Here is a 20,943-nt window from a genome sequence, read left to right on the forward strand (position 1 = left end):
CCTTTGAATTTTAAATTTCTGATTTGCACTGGACTGCGGAGCAGTCAGATAGTTCTGTCTTGGTGGCTCTCTTGCAAAAAGCTGGCTTTTATATGTTAATTACTTTATGCCTTTATTACTTTATTACTAACACAGTTGCTGTCCTTTGTGATAGAATAAATAATAAGTTTATTGTGCAGTACTCTAATGGCATATTGGAAACATTATTTCTCCTTCCTTTCCTTTTCTCATGATAAAAACTAGTAGGTTATTAGAAGAAGGTCCTATGACATCTGTGTAGCTAATAATGTATTAGTTTTTACTTTTTATATTATGTATCATGTATAATTGTCAATTACATCAAGTTAATAATTCAAGTTAATAATGGATTGATAGTTGAGTGAAATTACATATTTTGGCTCTGTATGTTCCATTTCTGGACTCTTGGCTATAGAAAAAAAAACACTTTCAAAAATAGTTCTGTAGATCAATGCTTGTCGAACAGTAAGAGAATGAATTGACTATAGAGAATGGAATTGAAAGTAACTTCAAGCTATGATACGGTGTTATAATAATGCAAGAAGGGAAAGCTTTCTGCATCCTTTTCCATCAGTATTGTAATTAAAAGGTGCCCTTGAAGACAGGAAAATAGAGGAAGGGATGTGGGTATTTCATCTTAATTCTATGGTTGTAGCTAAGCTCAGGAGAACGATGAAGGGGTTTTGTTGTAATAACAATTAGAACCAAGATGCACATGAGTGATCCGATAAGTTTGGAGCATATCAGTCATATAGTGTGTTAAGTGCAGAGCTCAGTACTGCTCTAGCAGTATATAGACATTCAGGGCTTGATGTTCTCTATTTACCGTCACAGTTAACAGCAGTTTGTGAATTTGAGTACTTGCTTAACCTTCTGGTATGAGGTTGCCTGCCTGTAATGGAAATTATGGATACTGCCGTGTATTTGTGAGAATACAAGAAGACTTTAAAGAATGTTTTTCATATTCATATGCTTTGCAGTATGTACATGCACACACACGTGTATGTTTTTATCATTGTTGTATGGGACACTTTATGGCACCTTTCAAATGCCCAGTCTTTTCCTGCTCAGAATACTAATGCTTTTAATTCTGAAGTATTTTAGCAAATTCTGTAGAGTAGTTCATCTGATTGCTTTTCCTCTTCATTTTGAATACAGATCATAGCTGGAAGCTTTTCTGTTGGGAAATAATAATACATATTTTGTTTCCTTACCAGGGAATTTTATAGCAAATCTCAAAGTTGCACTGGGACATGAAGTAACAAGAATAAATTACCTTGGTGACTGGGGCATGCAGTTTGGTATGTTTATGATACTTATTTTTCCTGTTCCCTAGGTTTCCAGCTTCAGTTTTTGCAGGCCCAGTGGATTCACTCTGGACTCATAAAGAGTAATATTGTGTTTCCATGCATGGAATGTGTAATTAATATCCTTAAAATATGAACAAAACAATCCAGACTTATTCATCAGCAATATGACCTATAGTACTGTACAAGAAATAACAGGAGGAAATTTACCCAGCAATGCCTTTGTCCCTCAGTAGCTCCTCTCTCAGATAACATATGTGTAATTTGGGATTTACTTTTAAAGGGCAGTAAAATGCTTTCTGAGTGTGCTGGCTATACCTGTGAAGCTCTCATAGCAGAACAAACTTCTGTTGCTGCCTCCAGACAAAATACATATGTATTTCCATAGGTGTTGCATGTCTACTATGATACTGTCTTCCTTATTCAGATTTTGCATGTGTAACGGTTGTGGAAGGATAAGCTTGCTAATTTAACTGTGCCACACCTGTACATAACAATACAATAATTATAACAAAATGTATATTTTGTATTTGGTTGTCTTTGTGTGTGTGTTATGGGATTTTCTTTGTAAGTCTTTTTTTAATTCCCTCTGGAAACTAGTTCATTATTCACAGAGCATAATTAGCTCCTGTAGCAACTGCATATTGGCAGGTTGAGGCCCAGAGAGCTTGTATCTTTTAAAGATATCCTAACACTTCCCCCAAACTGTTCAGTATCTCATTAAAAAGTAGAAAAAGAGAGGTGTGTAGGTGGAGAATGTGCAAGTGAATAGGCCTAGAAGACTATCGATCTTGAACGCATGCGTGTTTGCATGCACACAGATACATGCTTCTACCTCTTCTGAAGTGTCCATCAGATAAGTGAGGACTGAAGAATCTTCTCCTGTGCAGCCCACCATGGGTTGGTATTTATTCCCAGACCAGAGATCATTTATGTCCAATTGCTGGATCTATAACCATCCTTCTTATATGGCAGTTGACCCATCCACAGGATTCACAACTTTCTGTTATTAATCTTGCATTTTAAATTGATCCATCCTCTTGTTTTCTCATTTCCTTCTAAAAGCTGACTTTGACATACTCTAGGCATTTTGAAAAATACAGTTATGCCCACTTCTTTGTCCTTGAAAGCTGGTACACCTGTGAAAACTGTAAAACTCCCCCACATCTTTTGCAGTGGCTTTTGAAAACAATGTCCATATATTTATTTTTAAATGGCAAACACAAAGCACAATGTCAACTAAGCAGTCACTTTTGCTCATTCCAGCCCTTATGCTACCCCCTCCAGCTTCACTGGTATCACTGTTATGAGGACATTAATGAATCAACTTCATGAACAGAGCTGTGTTAAAGACTTAGCATAGATACCCTACTTCTACTCCATTTATGTATCCAGATTCAACAGTGTAGGCAACATAACTAAAATGTATTCAGTTCTGCCCATTCTCCTTCTAGAATAAATTATTGGGTTTGAGACAGTTGAGCAGAACATCCTTGTGACTGTGAGAGCAGTAACAGCATATTTTTTTCCTTTGTTAAGTTATTTCCTCCACAACTCATCTTTTCTACTTCTGTTTCTGATCAATCAGTGGTTTATAGCAGAGCTTTGCTTCACTTAGGATTTATTTCATAGGAATTGAATAAAGAATGAGGTCACCTAAAATTCAGTAAGTTTCATCATTGTATTTCGTTCATTTTTGCCCCTTAGACATAATTTTATCACTATGTTATTGTATAATGAATGTGGCAATGATGATTAAGCAACCAAATGCAATGTGGTTAAAGGGCTTCTCAACTGACCTCCTTCACCCTTCGAAGATACTAAATTGTACTCCAAAGTCTAAATATCAGGAATTTTATGTATTTTAATACAAAATTTTCTGAAGATACAAAGATCACAATGCCGGTTATAATATTTGCATGTGTATTTGTTGTCCAACACACAACTGTTAGAATCATGTTTTTGACCTAGTAGTTCCAACTGTGTCTCTCAAAATGGGTGCTCCCCTTTGTATTTGGGCTGGCTCAGCTCAAATATATGACAGGTTTTATAACAAATAAGCTAGTTATGCTTCATAAAATTATAGCATAGGAATATTACTGTAATGGTCCTTTCCCAGAAACAATGCTGTAATAAATGATCTGTCAGCATTTCTATTACAACCGCTATTGTCAGAGGCTTTAAAAAGTAGTAATTGAGAACGTACTTTGCTGAAACATGGCAGAGAAGTTCTCAACCTTTAGGCAGTTTGGGGACAGGTTTCTTAAGGTAACAAAGCTTATGCAGTCACGCTGTCTGTCCATCTGTCTTTCTGTCACTCTGCTCCTAATAAATTTTGAACCCATTGGCCAACCAGCCAGTTCTGGCAAAGAAAAATGTCTCCAAGAGAACAAATTTTTTTTTGATATTTGGACAGTTGGCAACCGAGTAGGAGTAGAAATACAATGTAATGCCCTCTGGGAGGGAAAGTTAACTTCTGTGTTTAGCCTGCTGGTTTACCATTCAGCACATCTGAGTGGGAATCAGTCCCGACATGTGCTGCATCTTGCCAGTAACTAGTGAGTATAACAATGGCTGGGGATCACAGAATCATAGAATGGTTTGGGTTGGAAGGGACCTTAAAGATGATCTAGTTACAGTTTGTTTTCATACAGTAGAATAATAGGTTATTTGTTTTTGTAGCATACGCCATTATGTTGTTTAAAAATGTAAGGCATTTGTTTTATTACATACAGTATTAAGATTAGAACTGATTATGAAAACAACAGAGCAATATACTCTGGGCTATCTTCTAACTTTGTATTTAATTGTTATTCAAGGCTTATTGGGTGTTGGTTTCCAACAGTTCGGCGACACAGAAAAGCTAAAATCCAGTCCTTTACAACACCTTTTTGAGGTAAGTTCAGAGAAGACCAACTAGGGACTTCAGAGGGCAGTCCATTTGACTTGTTTGTCAGTTTTGTACAGAATGGTATGTCTGCAGGGTCATGATGAGACTCGTGTTGGATTTGGACAACCTTGCTTGAAGGAACAATGCTAGCCTGGGCCATGGCAGCGGAAACACTTTTCGCTAGGCTGTGGCAGCAGAGACAGGTTTCATTAGGCTGAAAAATGCCCCCCAAAAGGAAGGTAATCCTAGAGATACTTAGGCTGCATTGACTGCTGCTACCACCACACCAGCTTGACTGATATCAACTGTCTTAACTGGGTATAGTTGACCACTGATGTCACTGTGTTAACTGGAGTGAAGTCTCACATCTGATGCCATAGTATGTTGGTTACCAAAGTTGTGAAAAAAAGTGGCATGTATGCTGTAAAAATCCTCTCATGGCTAGTATTTTTTAGAGGAAGTAATATTTCCATTGTTCAATGCACAATTCACTGTGGTTGGGGAAAGTGATCTTTAAAGTGTTTTGTATCTAATGTGGAGCCTTAGCATATATAGATAAGAAGGAGCAACTATCACTTTCCAGAATCCTGTTCTGGGTCTTGTGTCTTCAGTGAGTGTGAAAGAGCCAGAAACATTAGAAGATACAGTTTCTGCTGACAGACTTTTAGGAAATTCCTTTCAGCAGTAGCTTTATTGCAGGAAGTTGCCCTCTTGGTTGCCCATGGTGCTGCCCAGCCTGGTGCAAGTGCTACAGATTGCATTTCTGTGTGTCAGGGACAAAACTGAGTCAGTGGACTGTCCAGGTTAGCAATAAAGACTGAGGTAGTTTAATGAATCTCATTTTTCTCCAGGACTAATATGGTTTTGGTTGCTGGTTTGCTCCATTCAAACATGCCTAATATAATCTGAGTTAATATTTATTTCTTTCTCTTTACCATTTCCTATGTCATTTCTTGTTTTATACAGTGCAATGTGCAAAAAAGGTTTTTGTCAATCTTTTGATACTTGTAAGTGATCTTTAGTTGACAACTGTGCTGGGTGTAACACATACATGACACGTGAGAGAATGTGACTTTATGTACTTACCTGCACAAATCCAGCAACCACAAGGGTAGGTGGACAACGTTTTATGACTGGCTAATGTTCAAGCCCTCATCCTTTAAAATGAAGATCTCACATGTTAATGGGGTTTTGTCAGGGTTCTTGTGTGGCACTGTCCAGTGTTCTCTGACTGCAGAGCTGAGCTCTGCTTCCCCTTCAGTATGGGAGCTGTTGCTGATGCCATTGCTCGGGCAGTATGTCACAGGATAACTGTTCTGCATAAATCTATTTACTGGCAAAGGAACAAATTGTGTTTGAATACTTGGAGACTCTGCAACTGAATACGTATTAGGCAGATCGTTTATGTGGCAGAGTAGTTCCTTCTGAGTTTGCCAGCTTCTTTGATATAAATTTTGTTTGCTTGTTCCCTCATCCCTGAGGCCTGCTCAATAAAATTGATGTAGTCTCAACACAGGTATATTAGAGCTGTAGAGCTGATTTAAAGAGATGACAAGAAGTAGTCATATTCTTGTGGTTGTGCATTACTGCATATTATTTATTTTTTATTTATAGCTTCAGTCCCTTCTTAGGATTTAAATTTCGAGTACTTGAATTTTGCACTAAAGCTTTAAAATATCATCTATTGCAGTAGCATGTAGGCTTTATGACTTTATAAAAATTACCTTCAACGGTAGAGAACAGTATTCCGTCAAGCTGCAAAAGATTCTAAAATAGTAGATGTTTGAGACCAAATTAGTTTCTCAAATATTGCCAATTTTTAATTTTCTCAGCTGTATTATTGGTTTATATCAAAAACTGAGATGCGTTACAAAATGGTACTTTCTCTGCTGTTGTGTGAAACTCTCTCCTGTAGTTAGTTTAAAAAGAAAATTTCCACAGCACAATTTCTATATAAATAAATGTATAGACAAATGTACCTTTCCAAACCTCTTTGCACCTTCCATTTAATCAAGAATCAGATGCAAATGTGCCTTTTGCATTATTTTTGCATTATAACATCAAAGATCGAGGGGGTGGGGGCGTGTTAGAATATGTGAAGCTACTGATGGAGGAAGGGGAACATCGTTCTTGGAAAGGGTTGAATTTTCCCTCAACTTTAAATTTCTTTTTTGTGGCAGAACTAAGCAAACATTAATCTTTGAGGCTTATCAACAGTACTGTCTGTTAAAATCTCTAAAAATCTTGGGACATAAAAGGAAGGGGAAAAGTTCAAGAGTTTTGCCTTGGAAGGTTTTTTTTAATAGGCGAAATTCATTCGAGCAAGGTATTGTTGGCACACTCATTGTCTAAACATTGTAGGAATTAAGTTTTTGTATTTTTTTTTAAATCAAGATTGCATTGATTTGGGGATCAAAACTGCTTACAAAGGCATAAACAGCAGTGAACTACTTGGGTCTAAATACAAAGTGTAACCACTAGTTAATTTAATTGTTTTTATGTAATACTTTTTGAAAACTTTTCCATGGGCTTTCAAAATGCTAGATTTGGAAGGCAACGAATCATTATCTAGGCAAATATTTGACCTTTAGATATAAAAGACTGTTATAGAATAGAATCATAGAATATCTCAAGTTGGAAGGGGCTCATAAGGATCATTGTGTCCAGCTTCCTGCTCCTCACAAGACCACCTAAAACTAAACCATATGACTCAGAGTGTCATCCAGATGCTCCTTGAACTCTGACAGGCTTGGTGCCATGACCTCTTCCCTGGGGAGCCTGTTCCAGTGACTGACCACCCTCAGTGAAGAATGTTTTCCTAATGTTCAGTCTGAACGTCCCCTGATGCATCTTCATCCTGTTTCCTCATGACTTGTTGCTGGTCACCAGAGAGAGGAGATCAGCATCCCCCTTGAGGAAGTTGTAGACTACAATGAGAACACCCCTCAGCCTTCTCTTCTCCAGACTGGAGGGCCATATTTGTTGTACCTAGATACAGTTGGCTGATACAAGAGTTTGTGATGCTTTTAGCAAACACACAGGGCCTATGTGTGCGTCCAGGCAGATATCGACATTCATACACTTGACTTCAGCCACAGAGAGACATCATGTATTAGTATGGGTGCATGGTGCTATAGGTAGGTGACTTTTGGATCAGAACTGGTTGAGGGTTTTTTTTTGACCTTGTAAAACATTGAGTCTCATCAACTTTGTGGTCTTCTGAAGAAAAGTCTCTGATTTAAAAGTCTGGGATGGTTTCCTGTTCATGCATTAATTAGTTCTTCCGTATTCTGCTGCTGCTATTGTTCCAAGGTTATGAAGACGATGATAGTGACAGCAGGAAGGAATTATGATCTTAGTCTTGTATCAAGATAAGCTGCACATTTTCCTCTTTAAATGGGAAATGTGTTCTTTTAACACGGCTTTAAAATTTTTATATTACAAATGTAATCTTTAAATGTATTTGTATTGTTCTTGTAGAACTTCGCTTATTTTTATTGGAGGGGAGGATTATACTTCTTCAACATTTTCAGTGTCATTGTATTTTAGGTCTATGTGCAGATTAACAAAGCAGCAGAAGATGAAAATACAAAGAAGCTGGCTAAGGATTTCTTTAGAAAACTGGAGGAACATGATGAGCAGACATTGTCACTTTGGAAACAATTTAGAGACTTCAGTATTGAGGAATACATCCGAATTTATAAGGTACAAATGATCCACTGCTTTTTCTTTATTGTTGGTACAATGGTCTCTTTTTATCTGTTGCTCCATCAATCTAATTGACAGTGCAGAGCACGTTTTCATCCAAGAGACTGCCAAGCAGTGAACTGATTTAGGAACAGAGTTTGCTGTAATGTTGTCAATTATTTGCCTTTTCAGCAAACTTTACAGTGATGGGGGAAGATGTTTCTAAATATGCCAGGTTATGCCCCTTTGTGTCTGGGAAAAGCACGGTAGTTGATGTAGGCAGTCACTTTAGTTGCTAACAGCCTAGATACATTTTGTTTAATGGATTCCATGTAATTGACCCTCTGAGTTATTCTCCCTTCTCAGAAACTCTAAAGCTCGGATTATGGTGCTAGGCAGCAAAGCAAATCAGTGGTAGATAAATACCGTTCAGTTTTCCTTTATCTTTGAAGTCAGCAGCAACCCACTAAATTTAAGTTTCCATGTCATAAATTTTATTAGGAGATAAGCCTGTTTTCACACTTGTGATCTAATGTATGTTGCACATTAAATTGAGTGTAAGTAATTATAGCAGCAGGAGTTTACAATAGTAATCAGTGCATAAATTACCTGCAGGTTGGGTTGAGTTGAGTTAAATATACAGCCGTCTGTTGCATACTGTAATCTCAAGAATGGAGCCAGTGTCCACTGTTTCGTGGGAGATGTTTGTGCCACTGACCACAAAATGAATCTTAGGAGTTTGGAAAACAGGAATGAGATGCAACTTCTGTCACTGAATCCAGTCTTTTTGTATGAATACTATGTAATCTTACTGAAGAGTCTATCTGAAAACCAGCTAGTGTTCTTCTTTCCCGTGTTCTTTCAATGAAATTCTTTCATGGGTGCCCAGTTTTAATGGGCTTAGACATTTTTTTCTAACTCATAGCTCCAAAGAATTTGTGACTTGTTTTATACCACTTCCTTCTCCTAGCATTTTTCCTTACTTAAAATTGCACTTTTCTATCTCCTTTCTCTTGATGTATTTGTAGAAATTGGTCATGTCTTCTTTTATCCTTGATTGCAAAGTTAAAAGAGAAGTGGCCTGCCCCTTCTTCAGTAATCCAGATAACCTAGCTGTGCTTTAATTTCTTCCCTAAAACATATCACTGGGTTCATGCCAAGTACTCTGTTAAGATCTCCTAAGTGAGACACAGCCTTGATAATCCTGCTGGGAAGCTGACCTGTTCAGGTAAGTTGTTATTGCGTTGTGTATGCAGCTGCATCATGATGGTCACTCATCATTGATCACATGAGGACTGGTGCTGCTAGATCTTTCTCTCTGAATTATTTTTCAAACTAATAAGTATCAAGCTGATGGACTTACCACTTTGTTGCACTCAGTTAAAAACCTGGTATTTTTATACTATTACATTTTACCCAGTTTTGACAGTTAAGGTCATTCCATCTCTCATAGGTATACCCTCTGCCTTCCTAGTAATGGTGATCTGTGTGTGCTTAGCAGTGTTTGTGAGCATCCTTTCAAAATAGGATTGATTTCAAGTCCAAGTAACTTCTCTGCAGTCCAGTGGTTTCACCTCTAGCACAACAAGTTAAGAGATCTACCTTAGAATTTTTGTACTAATAGCTCTCTCCAGTTTACTCCTAATTTCTCATGAATATTATATCCAACACTGTATTAAACTCAGGGAGACTAATTCTAATGCAGAAATCAATTAAATCAAAATCCAGACATCCTTTCCTTTTAACAATGGAGTGACATTTCCTGGAATAAAATTAGTCTTTGCACTCTATCTGACCTGTGACACAAACCTATAATCTAACTTAGTTTGAAGAAATGATTACCCTCAGTCTAACAGTGTTTCCCTTTGATGTTCTTGGAACTTTTCAGCGTTTGGGAGTGCACTTTGATGAATATTCTGGAGAATCACTTTACCAAGAGAAGTCCCAGGAAGTTCTAAAGATGTTGGAGAATAAAGGACTCCTTCAGAAAACAACGTATGACCTCATTATTCAATCTGCTGGTGTAGATTACTTAACAACTCAGTTGCATTTCAAATTAAATATGACTGAGGTGTGTATGTCATCTATAGGGAAGAGTTTTCTTTAGATGGTTTTGGTAGCTGTTCTAGTAGAAGGCCAACAGGAGCTGTGCACTCACAGCTCAAAATTGAGTTTACTTTTCCTTGTGGCTAGCACAGAAGCCTGGCTGTGACAAATTAGGTGCAATGACAGTGTTCAACTCCTGATGGCCCTTTAGGCTGTTAATTACTTTAGTAGCTGCATGTGCCATTTAATTACCAGATTTAGATGAGATCTTTGCCTTGATGTGCTGCCTGGCTGAACTGAGACAGAAGCTGTAGTCATGAAATGCACCAGAATGTGGGCAGGCGGCTCTCTGGCATCAGCAATGGTGACAATAAATGTAGATGAAACAGTCTTCTAAAAGACTTAAAGGATACAGTCATTCAGAGAAAAGAATGAGATTGTCTAGAGTGAGGAGGTTCTGTGGCAAGAGGCCTTAATTTTGTTTCTGACCTTTATCTTACCTGAACTTGACCTGTATTTTGGATCTGGCTTGCAGTTACTTCAGTATTTTCTCTCAACTTACAGAAAAGGGACAGGAATTGTGGATCTTTCAGAAAAGAAAGACCTCTCATCGTTTTCCACCGTCATGCGTAGTGATGGGACATCGCTTTATATAACAAGGCAAGTAAGCCCATCTGTGTTTCTTGCTGTTGTGGTTTAACCCCGGCCAGCAACTAATCCCCACACAGCTGCTCACTTGCTCCCCCCTGATGGGATTGAGGAGAGACTCAGAAGCATAGAAGTGAGAGAATTTGTGGGTTGAGTTAAAGACTTTTATAGGTAAAGCAAAAGCTGCATACACAAGCAAAGCAAAACAAGGAATTAATTCACCACTTCCCATGGGCAAGCAGGTGTTCAGCCATCTCCAGGACAGCAGGGCACCGTCACACATAATGGTTAGTTGGGAAGACAAACACCATCACTCCAAACGTCCTCCCTTTCCTTCTTCTTCCCCAAAATATATACTGAGCATGATGTCACATGGTATGAAATATCCCTGTGGCCAGTGTGGGTCAGCTGTCCTGGCTGTGTCCCCTCCCGGCTTCCTGTGCACCTGGTACCATATGAGAAGCTGAAAAGTCTTTCACTACTTAGTCATAACTAAAACATCAGTTATTCTCATTCGGAATCCCAAACATAGCACTATACCAGCTACTAGGAACAAAATTAACTGTATCTTAGCCAAAAGCAGGACACTTGCCTCCTATTTTGCCAGTAAACTTTTGTGCACGATTACATTTATAACTGATAGTGCAGATTTTGAAGCTTTTTTATTTCTGGGCTGGAGCACCTTTGTTAATGAGTAATTGTAACTGAAGCTAGCAATGTAACTATGGTGGGATGAAAATGGGTCAGGAAAAACTGCTTTTAAATACTTTTTCTCCCCTTAACCAGTCTTTTCCCATAAATCATTTCTCCAGTTGCTGACTTTGAACACAAAGCTGAGATCTCTTCATCTAATAAACACTTGCCAAATAATGAAGGTTTTAGAAATTCCTTTGCTTAATATGTTTACTGACAGTGTGAAGCAAAAAAAAAAAAATAAATGGCTTGTTCAGCCATGTCTTCATTGACTCAGTGGGCCACCAGCAGCGTACAATCAATTTTATCATTGTTTTCCTGCCTTCTCATCAGTAGCTTAAAATTCCTCTTGGGTATTTGTATATGGAAGCCTTAACAGTTTCTTTGTGCTGGTAATGTAAATAATTCAGATGTCTAGCCCTCAGGGTAAACTGTGTACAGCTTTTCAGGACAAGGGTATTAGAGAGATGCTGCAGTCAATGCTGTACAGGCAGGGGCTGAAGTCTGCAGCGGAACAGAAGCAAGCCTGCCACAGCTCTGTGCCCACAGGTCCAACCAGCAGTAAAGGCTGAGCAGCTGTTCCCAGTAGGCACAAACATACCCACATGCATACATACACAGAGCCAACCAAACAGGGCAACACAGACAAAACCACTCAGCATGAATGGCATAATTTTGTTCCCCTCTGGCTTATTAGCGTGAAGGTCTAATAGTGTGAAGCAATATACGTGTGTGTATTTATATATACACACACATGTATATATGTGATAAATATTTTATACGTAAGTAATGTAGATACGGATTATGTGTATAGAGTATGTATACATAGTGTGGATCTCTCAAGTAGCTGAGCTTCAACATTTTGTGCCCCTTAGTTGCCCCCGGATCCCCAGGTCTCCCCACTGGCTGGCACACGGCCGTGCGAGCCCCCATGATCCATTGCCCCACTCCAGCTACTGGTACAGACACAGCAGCTCCCTCCAGTAATGAGGCTTAGATGTGTGGTCCATCCAGCAGCTGGCCCTGGATCTCCCCTGTTGCCTCCTCCACAGAGACACAAATGTACACAGGCAGGTCTTTCTCCATTAACCCCAGGCCCCACGGTCTCTCAGCAGTTGGCCTGGACCCCCTGATGCCCACAGTACAGATTCCTCTGGGTGCTTCATCTTTGAAGACACACATGTGCCTGGCTTCCAGGGCACTTCACCTGCTTACTGGCTAATTCAGCTTGATGTTTGCTGTCAATCATGTGGACATGTGTGTTCTCACTTCGCTTGTTGGCAGCAGAGACATCTTGACCTCTGTAACACATGGTCAGACTCTGGTTGCTATTACTTAATTTCACTTACCTCCAGTCCCTTCAGTTGCTGGCACCAGAGAGTCATACCCTGTATAACCAGTGGTCCACAGCTCCAGTTGCTGATACTTAGACCTCCAAACATACATGCACACAGAAGAGGGACAACCTCACCCAGGAAAAGTTTAAGGTGGAGTTTAATGAGAAGATGACAGGACAGGCTGTGCTGATGAGGTGCAGGGCACAACTGGACAAACATACTAACCAGCAATCAGTTTACAAGCCACCTGCTCCTTTTATCATGTTATCTGCCTTCTCATATCTTTTGTTGTTGCCCTAAACATCCCATAATAAGCCTTGTGCAATTGCAAAGTGCTTTTCCCTTGCATCCCGTGTGTTCCGTGTCCCTTAGGCAGTAACCTCCCTCAGTCAGAAGGTGGTCCACAGAGCTGCTTCTTGTGACCCCTGAGGTGGGTTTCAGACTGGGACATGAGGCTAATGGCTTTGCTGTGACAGCCCTGGGAGGGACGCGAGTGAGTTGCTTCTCTGTCTACTTTGTGTGTGTGGAGATGAGGTTTTTTATCATGTAACATAACAATGAACACTGGGTTAGTTTTCCAGGAGAGGGTCGTTTCTCTCAAGTCTCCCAGTTGATTCATTGTCCCAGCAGGGAGACAGACCAGAACTGTTTCCTCAGTAATTTCCACAGCTGATGGTAAAAAAAAAGAAAATTCAAACACATAGTGAACAGAAATATACGTGTCCTCTTTTTTATGTCAGGCATACATGGATCCCTCTAATCAGGCAGCCCTCTTGCCTCCATAAGAGTAGATTATTTTCCCAAGGGGCAAATTAAGAGGTATGTTTGAGTGACACTCCAAACAGTTTCTCATTATCTTTTACAGAGATCTTGCTGCTGCTATAGACCGAATGAATAAGCATAGCTGGGATACTATGATTTATGTGGTAAGTAATTCTAGATTCACCAAACACTTCAGAGCCTGACTGTCACCAATAATCCAGGGAGCCTTTTACTCCCAATATGATTCTGGCATATGTTTTTGGGGGCAGCAACTGTCCCTCAGCATGGCAGTGCTTCTTGGTTTTGTTTTGATTCACAACCCACTGAACAGTTGAAAAATCAGCTCTGGAGTTATTCTCTGTTTTAAAAATTAATTGCAATTCATTTTAAATGGACTATTACTCAATTGATATATTTTCCATATAAATGTTGTAATTAATATTTTAAAAAGTCAGAAAAAGCTGTTAGTGTTATAAGGGGTTGTAAAATGTTAATTTAGAAATGTAGAAATTAATGCTCTGAAATGAATCTAGGTCTACTCTGAAGTCCTGGTGTCTCATCTGAAATGTAAATTTTTATGGCTTTGAACAGTGCCTCGGTTTCATTATGTGGATGTTGCACATAAGGTACTGCTTAATCAATGTGGAGCAGTTGTAGACAGAAAATCTTTTTATGTTTCTTGGTTTGATTAATTTGCTTTTTAACAATTTCAGCAGTATCTGTAATCAATAGCAGGATTATCCCCAAACTTGTGTGAAACTTCTTTGCTTTAATATTACCAAGGATGTATCACACAATGCCCTTACGTTTTTCTTTTCCCCAGATTTAGAACAAAAAAAATGAAAACTGTATTCTATTATGTGAAGTCAGTTAATGATCTGAGGAAAAAATCTGCAGGTTTCTGGCATGTTCTTTATGATGTGTTTGGTAAAGCCCATAAATATTCTCTGGTGCAAGCCTTTCAAAACCCAATATAATATTAGAAATACCATGAATCAGGGGAGAGGGAAGAGATCAGTAAGCATGAAGTTAAATACCCAGATAGTTTAAAGTGTGAGTTTTAGTTAAGTCACATTCGTCCTTTTATTTTCAGTCTTCAGGAAGATTCTACCAACTTGTCATTCCCACAGGTGGTCACAGAACAGGGGTTTTTTTGTTGTGTTTTTTGGGAGGAGGTTACCTCTACTGACTGGAAGGTAGTAGATTCACTGGCATCGAAGGGCAGTGTCGCTGGGAAAGTGCAATGCTTTAGGAGTTAAGGAAGCTCCCTGCTTAGTTCATGTGAGTACAGAATTATTTGTATTTTTTATACCACGAAGAAGCAGGGACCAAGGCAGAAGGAGTCATTAGAAAAAAAGAAAATAGTTGGGTGAGTATTTTCCACGAATTAGGATGGGGGCTGAATGTTAAACTAATAGAGTGAGGAGGTACAAAAGCAACAGTCTTGAGTTGACTCGCTGCTCATAGCTGAACTCTGGTAATCATTCACTTCCTTGCCTGGGCATCTTTGAATGACTCCTGGTCCAGATACACAGCACAGCCAGACTGTGGTGTGATCGATGTGACTGTCAGAATCTGTATCTCATTCAAGTTGGAAATGACAGATCAGCCTGTCTAGTCCTGTTCTCTCAACCTTGCTAAGGCTGCGTAGTTTTTGGATTACATGGTTAGTATTTCTATCATTTCTGACTTTCTGGTGGCTTAGAAAGTGGGTCATAAAACAAGAGGGTGGTAACGTAAACTGTTAAGAGAGTTTGCGGGACAGATAGCCTGATGAGGGAGCTGCCAGCCTTGCTAAGTTTTGCTGCTGTTTTGTGCCAATGCTTTGTAGTGGGTTAGGATTTACTCAGTGTTAACAGAGGTGGGAGGACTTCGTGGGTTTAGGCAAGAACACTGATATTTTTAGTCTTTCATTATTAAATACAAATGTATTTCAGAATCCCAATCTTATTACAAGAAAATTATTTGGAGTCTTATTGCATAAGATCATCTTATTCTTGTCAGATCAACTTGTTTAAAAGAACATTAAATTGGTTTATTAGTTGTAAGACTACAAATCAGTGCATTCATCAATTTATATTTTTTAAAAATCCTACTTAATTTTTAAAAATGCAGTGATATGAGCAAAACATTAAAAACATTTAAAAATATGGGACATGTATTATTACAGAGGTGCTAACATTCTGTTGAGTGTTGTATGCAAAGCAGGAGATGAAAACACTTCTGTATATGAAGAATTAAATATTAATATAATCCACCTTGTCAGACTGCAAATCTTTCCCATAAAGCTAACCGCTTAGGCCGCATTTGGACAGAGATATCTGATTTTGGGGCCTGTAAAGAAAAAAAATGCCATTCTTCATAATATGAATCTTCTTTTTGAGCATTTGTGTTATTTTTGCCATGCTATGAAACTATGAAAAAAATCTGGTTTTAGGGTCTGTGGGTTCTTCTTTTTTAACCTACTTACACATCCATGTTTTGAGTATCAATTTTAGGCAGAGATAAAGTTGTGTGGTACTCCTAGTATTTATTTCCATCCTTCTTAACAAATTTGCTTTTCATGCAATTTTAATTATGTGGATTGTTCAAGCATAATAAACACTCACTGTTATGCTTCTTGCTGTATCGCACAGCATCCCCAAAACACACGGGTTGATACTTAATTTTCAGGTTGCCAGCTGAAACCTGGAATTCAGCTTGTACTGCCTGTTAGGTGTTCTTACCTTGGCTTCTCTTTTCACGTTCTTATTTCAATGGGAGTTTAAAGGATCATTTTAAAAAGGTATTAAATTATTATTAGATTATTTCTGTTGATGATTTTGAACATTCTTCTGTATGCTATTTCTATGTACATTGGTTGAGACAAGTAATTGCAAACGTAAGTTGGCTTTTAGTTTTGTTTTAGCTGAAAACTCCGCTCTGTGAACAGTCACAAAGAAAAAATTCTGTTCAGAAGGACTGGAGTCTTTTGTCAGTGAGTATGATGTTTTATCACAATAACTACTCACAAAAGACTGCAGTCCTCCAAAAAGGCTTTTAAATGCTATAATTGTGGTCCAGGTGGTGAGGGACATGCTGTTGTGTAAACAAAACAAAGCCATTTTCTGTCACAGAATATATAATCTCATGTAAAACAGGAGAATAGAGGTGGATTCAGACCTAGACAGAAGTAGAGGAAACCACGAGGCAGCATTGGCCAGTGAGCTGGCCTCAATCTAAGCTTGATAAAGTTCATTGTGAGATCTTTCAGTGAGAGACATCTGGCTTTGTTACAGGTACAGAGAGCTTCTCTCATATGTAAAGTGTATGGAAAAGAGTTTGTAAGGCATTGTTTGACATGCTGAGCACCGCCATCCATTTATCAGCCTTGCTTGTGAATCCGCACAGAGAGAGGTGATGGACAGGAGCAGAGCAGGTTATGAGGGACCATGAAAGAGGAGGCAGGTGCTTGAGGTTTGATACAACGATAGAGTTGAGAAAAAATGCAGCTAAGCACTTCACTCGCTGCTGACTCTGTCTTGCAACACCAAACTAATAAAGAAATAGTGATTATTTGTTTATCACTGCAGTGTTTTTTAAGGAGGGACAAAGGAGTCTTTAAGTGATGAAGTCAAAGCAACTAGGTAAGAAAGTGAACTTCACATAGCAAGAGCTGTATCTAGAAAAACAAAGATCATTGTTAGACGTAAAGAAACTTCCACCAGAAACTGCCTTGAGTCATAGGAGAGAGTAACTGGAAGTGGAAGAGAGCACAATATGCATCATTAATATGAAAATGTGGTAATTTATACTTTTTTTTTTTAATTATGCACCAGACTTATGATGTAAACCTCCTCAAATCATGCTGGAGACAAAAGAAACTAGTGGGTTCTGGAGAGAGAGGGCTTAAAGAAGTGTTCTGTTCCTAAGCCAAAGGAACCTTAAAGTTTGATGATGTAGAATATGGGAATATAACAAGAGCAGCAAGGTTCTGAAGTGAAAACGGAGACATTTTGTTTGATGGGCAGCTCGCAGTTTATGTGACACTAAACAGCAAGGTTTCGTTTCTGTTCATGGCTTTGGCTTCGTGACCTAGTAACAATGATTTTTTCAAAGGTAGGTTACTTTTTCTGACAAGATGCAAAATCCTATTGCCATAGATTCCAGCTGTTGCATTTTCAAGTCTTACCTGTCCTCATAGGTCTTAATTCTGCTTGCGGTGGCTTACTGGCACAGTATCTGTGGTATTGTGTTTTTGTGTGTTAAAAGCTAATCCTTATCAAATTTGGAGTGTTTTCTAATATGCACCAATTCTATTCCTTAGACAGATAAAAGTCAAAGTAATCACTTCCAACATTTGTTTCAAATACTGAAGCTCATGGGTTATGACTGGGCAGAAAGGTATGTATTTATGAATCTTTATTACATACTTTTTTTTCTTTTTTTTTAAGAATATGTAATATGTACATCGGAATTTCAGTGGAGTGTTCTTTTGGAGAGAATCTCCTGATTGTATCTATCCAACACCACACTGTAGCACATCATGTAAGCATTTTGGATGAAACTAGGCTACAAGATGTGCTGCTGGTGTGCAACCACCGAGCGCCAGAGTGCAAGCAGACATTTGGTCTGTAGGACCCAACTAATGCTAGTCCAGTGAGGAGGAAAACATAAGAAAACAAAACCTTCAGAGCCGTGTACCTTGTGGACTTCGGGTCCTTGGCATCAACCTTTTCATTCTGTATGTCCGCTCCTGCTGGGCTGCTCTATTTTATGTGTTCAGGATGTGAAAACCAGCCCTGCCTCTCATTGAACGGGTCTTTCATAACTGCTTGATGTAAAAATGGGAAAAAAGGAAACAATCTTTCAGACGCTTCATGGCATAGCTTCTGGGGTATTGTGTGATCCCATATTAAACAATTACTTCTTGAAGTACAATATTTTAGCAGAGATCTGAATCTGAGTTTGAATCGTGCTTCAGGCTTGAAGTACCTATTGCAGGGAAATGTATCCCCGCTGTTATTCATTGTAATTACCAATCTTGTTATCAATCTGAGCAAAGGTCAATAATGGATCTGCAGGCTAAATCATATTCCTCTCTGACAGAATGCATGTCTTTTGTGGTTAAATACAGAATTTTAGCCTTCAGGAATAATAATCTGCCTCCTTTTGTAGTGCCTAAAGTTGCACTGAAATTATTTTAGATTATGGATCCAGAATAATGGTTGGGATTATTTTAAGCAGACGTAATGAATGTTTTGTTATTAGCAATGATTAATTACACTTTTAGTTTAATGTGGCCACAACTGAATTATTATGACTCCCTTTGTAATGTTATTAACAGTTCTGTGCTGCCACAGTAATTTGATCTGTCTACATCCTTCCTCTCCTCAATTTATTGCAATTTATTGTGTTGAGTCCTCTGTACTAAAGCTAGTAGCAAGAGAGGTTCCCAAGTGCATGCAAATGACCAGGTTATCATAATCCTGATCATAATTTTCCCATTATATAGTAAGTATGGAGCTTTGGTTGCTGAACTGAGAGTTACTGATTATATCACCAAGATTCCCATGTTGGAGCACTATTTATTCAGCTGCTATTTCTGGTTCCTGGTAAGAATCCAGCACTGAATAAACACTGCAAACATTTCTCTTTATTAAAATTTAATTTTAGGTCCTGCTGCTTTTCAACACAGGTGCCAGCATGTGTCTTTTGGTCTAGTTCAAGGGATGAAGACTCGGAGAGGTGAAGTAATTTTCCTGGAAGATGTTTTGAATGAAGTTCGCTCACGGATGTTACAAAACATGGCCTCTGCAAAAAGTTAGCTATTTCAGGTCTTATTAATTTGTTTTGATGTTCTGTGTTGATCAAAAATGTGTCATTCTTTTCTACCCCGCACTTTTCCCTGCATCAGACTAATCACAGTGATATGCCTTGATTTGTGCATTTTTCCTATCTCCCATGATATAAACAATGTTAACATAATCCTTTGCAACTCTCTGAACGTCCCTAAATTACAGATTTGCAAATTTTAACATTCAGTGAAATTATTTCATTGTGCTTTTGCACAGGGAAGGAAGTACCTGCCTTTGAGGGGACAGCAGTTGCTTTTTTCTGGAGGGACAAACTAATCAATAGTGGGGTTGGGGCTGGTGTTGAGGGAACAGGCAGGTTTCATCCAAAGGATCTGTAGCTCTGACAGTTTTCTCTGGCAAGATTGAGTGTAGCTTGTCTGCAACTGCTGCCATGTCACCCCCCAGCTTCATGACTGTTTCTGGAGTCCGCAGGAGATCGCTGCTCAGCGGCAGAACCTGCAGAAGGGATTGTTTGCCTGGGCCTCGGGCTGCTGCCCTAGAGCCGTTTTCTCTTGACACAATAAAGATTCAAGCAGTTCCCGGGGAAATGCTGCCCCCTCTTGTGCTTTCGGGAGTTGGGTGCTGAATTCAATCAATGAACTGTTCAGCTTAAGTGATGTGCTTCTTCCTTGTTCTGCCTCCTCAGCCTTTTAAATCCAGACAATTTTGCTTGTAGAATGAACAAGGAGAAGGGGGGGCATGCAGAATGATAGAAGGGTGGACCTTGATTCAAACCAGTTTTACTGCAGAGAGGACTGGAGCTTAGAGCTTCAGTTTAGAGGTTAGTATCATAGGTGATTGCAAAGCAAACTTATTTTTGTGCTGGACTGAACTGACATGGCAGAGGTACAGACCCATGTTCCATTGCACAAGCAGTAGGCAGAAGTACAGCTGGCAGAAGTAATGTGTTCAGATGGCACTGCAGCATTCCCCAGAGCTTATCCACTAGATCCTAAATCCTACCTGTGCTTGTAGAAATGTCAACCCTTATGTTTGAATTCCTGCCTTACTTCCCCTTTCTTAAATTAGAAATCATAAATCCCTGACTCATAGCAATGTCTTCAATGTTTGAAAAGTGTTCGGATGCACAGTGGAAGATATTACAAACTTGTGCGTGGCATCAAAATACCTCACTGTCATTGGAAAAATTTTGGGAGTGGGGCATCTAACAGCCAATGCTAGCTTTAAAAGGCAGGTGGAGCCGAAGCTGCTTACTTAAGTACCTTAATATAAACACTTTATTTGCTGTACACAGTTCGTCTCTTATTTAAATTTCCATTATTGGCAACCTGTTTTTTTCTACTCATCTCAATGAATTCTGCAGTAGTTACTCTCTAGAATGCCTATTATTTCCTTTACTGCTTCACTTTCTCTTAGACAGCTTTGTCTGTGTCTCTTGAAGCATCTAAACAAAAGTCTGAATTCTGAGACAGTCCTGTTTTGAAACAAATTTCAGTTATGAAATGTAATAACATGATCTAAACATATGTCTTTGAGAATGAAAGGCCAGTCTTGGATTTCTCGGGGCCATGAACTGTCCCCACATTTTCCAAGTTTAGTCCTTTCTAAATTTTGTAAATAGGAAAGCTATGAGTAGTGTGAACTACTCAAAGTTGTCTCAATTGGTTTTGCTGACCTGGCACAAAGAAATAGCAAAGCAAAAGACAGAAATCTAAGGACTAAAACTGTACTGCAGACCTGGTTTAGCTTAAGTGGTG

At 38.9% G+C, this 20,943-nt stretch overlaps 1 protein-coding gene across 3 annotated transcripts in view; it reads left to right on the forward strand.

Moving 5' to 3' along the window:
* RARS2 (arginyl-tRNA synthetase 2, mitochondrial) overlaps window positions 1-20,943 on the forward strand; it is a 38,536-nt gene that overhangs the window by 9,222 nt on the left and 8,371 nt on the right. For all 3 annotated transcript variants that reach the window (XM_065833204.2, XM_065833202.2, XM_065833205.2), the window contains exons 7-14: window positions 1,236-1,319; window positions 4,145-4,221; window positions 7,765-7,920; window positions 9,791-9,897; window positions 10,513-10,608; window positions 13,492-13,552; window positions 17,695-17,771; window positions 19,066-19,190. In XM_065833204.2, coding sequence (XP_065689276.1) covers window positions 1,236-1,319; window positions 4,145-4,221; window positions 7,765-7,920; window positions 9,791-9,897; window positions 10,513-10,608; window positions 13,492-13,552; window positions 17,695-17,771; window positions 19,066-19,190 — 783 coding nt within the window. The remainder of the gene's footprint in view (window positions 1-1,235; window positions 1,320-4,144; window positions 4,222-7,764; window positions 7,921-9,790; window positions 9,898-10,512; window positions 10,609-13,491; window positions 13,553-17,694; window positions 17,772-19,065; window positions 19,191-20,943) is intronic.

The sequence above is a fragment of the Patagioenas fasciata genome, chromosome 3 (genome assembly GCF_037038585.1).
Source record: "Patagioenas fasciata isolate bPatFas1 chromosome 3, bPatFas1.hap1, whole genome shotgun sequence".
Lineage (NCBI taxonomy): Eukaryota > Metazoa > Chordata > Aves > Columbiformes > Columbidae > Patagioenas > Patagioenas fasciata.